The sequence below is a fragment of the Mandrillus leucophaeus genome, unplaced genomic scaffold (genome assembly GCF_000951045.1).
Source record: "Mandrillus leucophaeus isolate KB7577 unplaced genomic scaffold, Mleu.le_1.0 Scaffold11, whole genome shotgun sequence".
Lineage (NCBI taxonomy): Eukaryota > Metazoa > Chordata > Mammalia > Primates > Cercopithecidae > Mandrillus > Mandrillus leucophaeus.
In genome coordinates, this window is record NW_012099209.1 from 2,063,689 (window position 1) to 2,065,262 (window position 1,574).

General features: G+C 49.5%; 1 protein-coding gene across 1 annotated transcript in view; it reads left to right on the forward strand.

The window, feature by feature from the left end:
• Nucleotides 1–1,574, forward strand: part of KCNN1 (potassium channel, calcium activated intermediate/small conductance subfamily N alpha, member 1) — a 47,723-nt gene that overhangs the window by 28,642 nt on the left and 17,507 nt on the right. The window contains exon 6 of the mRNA XM_011991226.1: nucleotides 790–917. Coding sequence (XP_011846616.1) covers nucleotides 790–917 — 128 coding nt within the window. The remainder of the gene's footprint in view (nucleotides 1–789; nucleotides 918–1,574) is intronic.

A 1,574-nucleotide genomic window follows, 5' to 3' on the forward strand; every position in this document is an offset into this window, starting at 1 on the left:
AAATACAAAAAACTAGCCGGGCGAGGTGGCGGGTGCCTGTAGTCCCAGCTACTCGGGAGGCTGAGGCCGGAGAATGGCGTAAACCCGGGAGGCGGAGCTTGCAGTGAGCTGGGATCTGGCCACTGCACTCCAGCCTGGGCGACAGAGCGAGACTCCGTCTCAAAAAAATAAAAAAATAAAATAAAATAAAATAAAATAAAATGGGAGAAATAAAAACACATGCCGATTCACTGAATTAACATCTGCATCATGGCTGGGCGCAGTGGCTCACGCCTATAATCCCAGCACTTTAGGAGACAGAGGCAGGTGGATCACTTGAGGTCAAGAGTTCGAAACCAGCCTGGCCAACATGATGAAACCCCCATCTCTAGTAAAAATACAAAAATTAGCTGGGCATGATGGTAGGCGCCTGTAATCCCAGCTACTAGGGAGAGTGAGACAGGAGAATCACTTGAACCCGGGGGGTGCAGTGAGGCAAGATCGCACCACGGCATTCTAGCCTGGGCCACAGAGCAAGACTCTCAAAAAACAACAACAACAAAAATACCATAAAAAAACATTTGCATGTTTGCAGAGAAGGGGCCTGGCCCATTGTGAGTGATGTGTGTTAGGTATACACACATTGCGCAGACGTTGCTGTGCAAGCATAGCCCTGCCTTATAGCCCAGGGACCCTGAGAGGCATTTCCAGAAGTTTCTAGAGGTTTCTGGAAGATTCTAGACATTTCTGCAGCCTTTTGGAATTTCATGCCAACCCTGAGGTATGAAATTGTTCTTTTTCTGGCCCCAGGTAAAAAACGCCGCTGCTAACGTTCTCAGGGAGACGTGGCTCATCTACAAACACACCAGGCTGGTGAAGAAGCCAGACCAAGCCCGGGTTCGGAAACACCAGCGTAAGTTCCTCCAAGCCATCCATCAGTAAGTCCAGCACCTTTCCAGCTCACGTTTCTGTGTCCACATGGCGCGGAGGCAGCCCTCGCAGCTCAGTGTGGCCTCTTCACAGCTCCCTGCCAGGGATGGGTGGTCAGTTGGTTGGGGCCTGTGTCTTCTGAGCTGGGTGGATGGGAGGATCTTCAGAGGGAGGCAGATTATGGGTTCTGCTAAGTCATGGACACTACTCAGTAAGTGGCAGGATGTATATTTTATTCTCTGGAATAACCAGGATGATTCTTACCCTTTAGACTTTGAAGAGATTTCCTCTTTTTGCTTTGTCTGCCAGGAAGCTCATAATTAAATCCGTGGTCTGATCCATGGGATCATGTGGGGTAACTAGAAATGAATTGGGCCAGGTGTGGTGACTCGTGCCTGTAATTCCAGCACTTCGGGAAGCTGGAAGATCGCTTGAGTCCAGGAGTTCAGCACCATCCTTGGCAATACAGGGAGACCCTATCTCTACAAAAACTAATAACTTAGCTGGGTGTGGTTGTGTGCCTCTGTGGTCCCAGCTACTCAGGAGGCTGAGGTCGGAGGATCACTTGAGTCTGCAGGGTCAAGGCTGAAGTGAGCCATGACTGTGCCACTGCACTCAGCCGGGTTACAGAGTGAGACCTTGTCTCAAAAAAAAAAAAAAAAAAA